The sequence below is a fragment of the Pteropus vampyrus genome, unplaced genomic scaffold (assembly GCF_000151845.1).
Source record: "Pteropus vampyrus isolate Shadow unplaced genomic scaffold, Pvam_2.0 Scaffold2113, whole genome shotgun sequence".
In the NCBI taxonomy this organism is placed as follows: domain Eukaryota; kingdom Metazoa; phylum Chordata; class Mammalia; order Chiroptera; family Pteropodidae; genus Pteropus; species Pteropus vampyrus.
Window position 1 is genome coordinate 38 of NW_011890894.1, and position 1325 is coordinate 1362.

The window sequence follows — 1325 nt, forward strand, 5'->3', positions numbered from 1 at the left end:
CCATGTACCTAGGTGTTCTTTCTCAGCAGCGTTTTGAAGTTTTCAGTGTATAGGACTTGCACATCTTCTGTTCATTTTATTTCTAAGTACTTCATATTTTTATGCCATTGTAAATGTATTTAAATTTTTTTTCCCATTTTTGGTTTTGCAGTTTTGCTAAATAATTTAGTTCTGGTAGCTTTTTTACAGATTCCACAGGATTTTCTTCATAGATGATTACGTTGTCTATGAGTTAGAAAGTTTAATTCTTCTTTCCAACCTGGATACAAGGTATTTCTTACTCCGTTGCACTGGCCGGAACTTCTAGGACCATGTTGAACAGATGTTTTGGGCATCTTGCTTTTTGTTCCTGATGACCCAATGTATCTTGAATATTTTTAATGCTGGTGTCATATTTTTAATGGTTGTTCTGAAGACTATATTTTAGGTTTGTTGCCAGTGCCCCAATATCATGTTATGTTATCAGACACTACTTTTTTAATGTAAATTAACTACAGAACAAGGTAATTGCAAATCGTTTAAAATTAAATAGTTTCAGCAGTCGGTTTCATTTATGTCACCAACTGTTGAAACTACTTAATTTTAAATTTACCACTTAAAATAAAAAAATATTGGTCTGTATAATAGGTAGTATATTTTACATCTTAATAAGTAAATGTGGAGGTATTATTATAAAAGTTAATGGTCTCTTTAGTATTATGGAAGAAAAATGGCTAAATAATTTCGTCACGATTGGTTCAGGTGAAGCTTATAAGTAGTGTAAATAGACTTCTGAGGGAGAAATCTCTACGATCCTTTTATAGTAAGTGGATATTTTGTTGGTGTTTAATCTGTAGGTTCATAGTCCTAGGATGGATCTGACTCTTGCTGAACTTCAGGAAATGGCGTCTCGCCAGCAGCAGCAGATCGAGGCCCAGCAGCAGATGCTGGCTACCAAGGTACGTCTCGCTCTAGAAGGCCGAGGAGGCCGCCGCTGTCTGCGCGAAGCCCTTTGCGTTCTGCCCTCCTTGTCATACTCTCGGCCCAAACGTCCCCTGCCGTGCGGTGTGTGCTCCTCTTTAACCACAGCACTTTGACCCCAGTCATTCAAGGTCTTCCTGACCTCTGATTCTGACCCAAACAGCCAAGCTCTGTCGGGTGTCAGTGAAGCAGGGCAGGCGGAAAGAGCCCTTCAACTTCTTTGTGGAAGCTGCGCTGTTCTGAGTTCGTCCTGAGTCGTGGCTTATCGCAAGAGGGACTTTAAAGTCCTCTGGTGCTGGCACTCTCCCCTTCTGCCGCTCGGCACCGACAACATCCTGCTTGCCTTATTTGGGGACGTTCTCCAC

At 40.8% G+C, this 1325-nt stretch overlaps 1 protein-coding gene across 1 annotated transcript in view; it reads left to right on the forward strand.

The window, feature by feature from the left end:
- Nucleotides 1–851: 851 nt before the first annotated feature.
- Nucleotides 852–1325, forward strand: part of LOC105310309 (apoptosis-stimulating of p53 protein 2-like) — a 10425-nt gene continuing 9951 nt past the window's right edge. The window contains exon 1 of the mRNA XM_023526665.1: nt 852–938. Within this exon, the coding sequence (XP_023382433.1) occupies nt 852–938 (87 nt within the window). The remainder of the gene's footprint in view (nt 939–1325) is intronic.